The sequence below is a fragment of the Chaetura pelagica genome, unplaced genomic scaffold (genome assembly GCF_000747805.2).
Source record: "Chaetura pelagica isolate M959 unplaced genomic scaffold, ChaPel_1.0 scaffold55, whole genome shotgun sequence".
Taxonomy (NCBI): domain Eukaryota; kingdom Metazoa; phylum Chordata; class Aves; order Apodiformes; family Apodidae; genus Chaetura; species Chaetura pelagica.
The window spans coordinates 1,876,145-1,877,897 of NW_009953571.1; the positions used below are offsets into that span (position 1 = coordinate 1,876,145).

The window sequence follows — 1,753 nt, forward strand, 5'->3', positions numbered from 1 at the left end:
CCGGCGGCGGGGGCTGCTTGGCTGCCATGGTGCTGGCCCTCCCCCACCGAGCCCCTGGCTGCCAGGTGGTGCCAGGGGGGCACAGAAAGTGGCTCTGCTGTCACATGAAATTCCAGGAGGTTTGGGAAGAAAGAAGTGCTGCCACAAAATCTTCCTGTTAGGCTGGCAGATGGCTCCTCATTGTCCTGGGGCAGCGAGCCCTGGCACTGGGGCTGGCTATGGGTGGCTCATCTCAGGGTGATCCTATAGTCACCAGGATCTGTCAGAGGGGAGAAGAAAAGAAAAAAAAAAATCAGAGCAGTGTGACTTTACCATGAGCATTTAGCTATACATGCTTTGGACCTACAACCATAGTCTAGCCCTATCCCAGCATGAGGCAATGCTCAAGGTAACTCTTCGCTGTTTCCCAGAGTAGGCAAATTAAATGCTTCCCAGATTAGAGGAATTAAAATCATTAAGTGATGCTTTGCCTTTTGTCTTTCTCCATGCCATACATCATACCCTTTAGCTGCCATTTCAGCCGAATACCACTCAAGTCTCACGTACTTATTTGTTCCTCCACCCCCTAGATGCTGCAGGCTCCCTGTTGTGCCAGAGCATATCAGCCCCAGAACAACAAGAAGCCAGAGGTCAGACTTTCCTTGAGGATACATTGCTTTCTAGGATTCAGAAGATGACAGCAAGCAGAAAGTACAAATATTATCTGTCTGGGGTAAGAACAAAACAAAGTTAACTGACAGAAACTACAGTGGAAGACGTAACTTCTACCTTGGCATGGAGGTATAAAGGCAGAGCTGTCAAGAGTCCCACGAAATCACTCTATTATCATCCTGCAATCACAAAACCTTGGAAACCCTCCATTCCTAAAGTCTTCTATTCCAGTGTGTCTTAATTTCATCTCGGCCCAGCTGAACACGAACACATTTTTCTCTCTGCCACTTCACCCTCCCAGAGACAAACACAGACAAATCCCCACAGGCACCAGGCCCAACCAATCCAGCACAGATGAGTGCAGGGCTCAGGCACCAGCAGCCCTGGGCTGCAGCCCAGCCTGCCCACAGCTGCCCCAGGAGGAGACAGTTTATGCCCACGTCTGAAGAATCCTCAAGTCTCTGGGGAGCAAATGAAATGAGGTGCTGGTTATTTTGGCACTGTCCATGCAAGTGTTGTCCCACTTCCTTGTGGAGGATTTTCCTCTCGCAGGAAAACCCTTCCCTGTTTGTCCAGGCAAGAGCAGACAGTCAAGTCTGCAAGTGCCCAGCACCAACTCTTGCTACAAGGGAAAGCAAAGAGGTCTCACTGGGACAGTGCAAAGGCTGAATCCCATGGTCAAGGGTTTTAAAAGACCCTTTCAGCAGACCACAGGCAAAACATTCTGCAGTGAGCCAGTACAGCAATCCAGGGCTTTGCAGGTGTTTCTTTTGGACTTGCAGGAGATTTTGTTTGGTTCTTATTCTACTGAATAACTGAGCCAGGTTCCTGAACAGGCAGCACAGAGCCAGATGCAGCAGCCAGCATCTAGAAATACTTTGGAAGTGGAACAATGGAAAACAACTGCTCAGGAGGAAGTTGGAATCTATGTACTCATGCCTACACTCAAGCACAAGGTAAAAAGCTCAAAAGGTAGCTGATAGTAGGAAAGTTTGGAAGATTCAGCTTATCTGGAGTTCACTGACCCAAATTGCCACAGTAACTTTTATGTACTCAAATCTAGATAACCTGCACACAAAATCCACCCCAAAGCCAGAGTGAT

The 1,753-nt window shown here is 48.5% G+C and overlaps 1 protein-coding gene across 1 annotated transcript in view; it reads right to left on the reverse strand.

Moving 5' to 3' along the window:
* TP53I11 (tumor protein p53 inducible protein 11) overlaps positions 1-515 on the reverse strand; it is a 4,662-nt gene extending 4,147 nt beyond the window's left edge. Inside the window, exon 1 of the mRNA XM_009999586.1 lies at positions 502-515. Coding sequence (XP_009997888.1) covers positions 502-515 — 14 coding nt within the window. The remainder of the gene's footprint in view (positions 1-501) is intronic.
* Between the last annotated feature and the right edge of the window lie 1,238 nt (positions 516-1,753).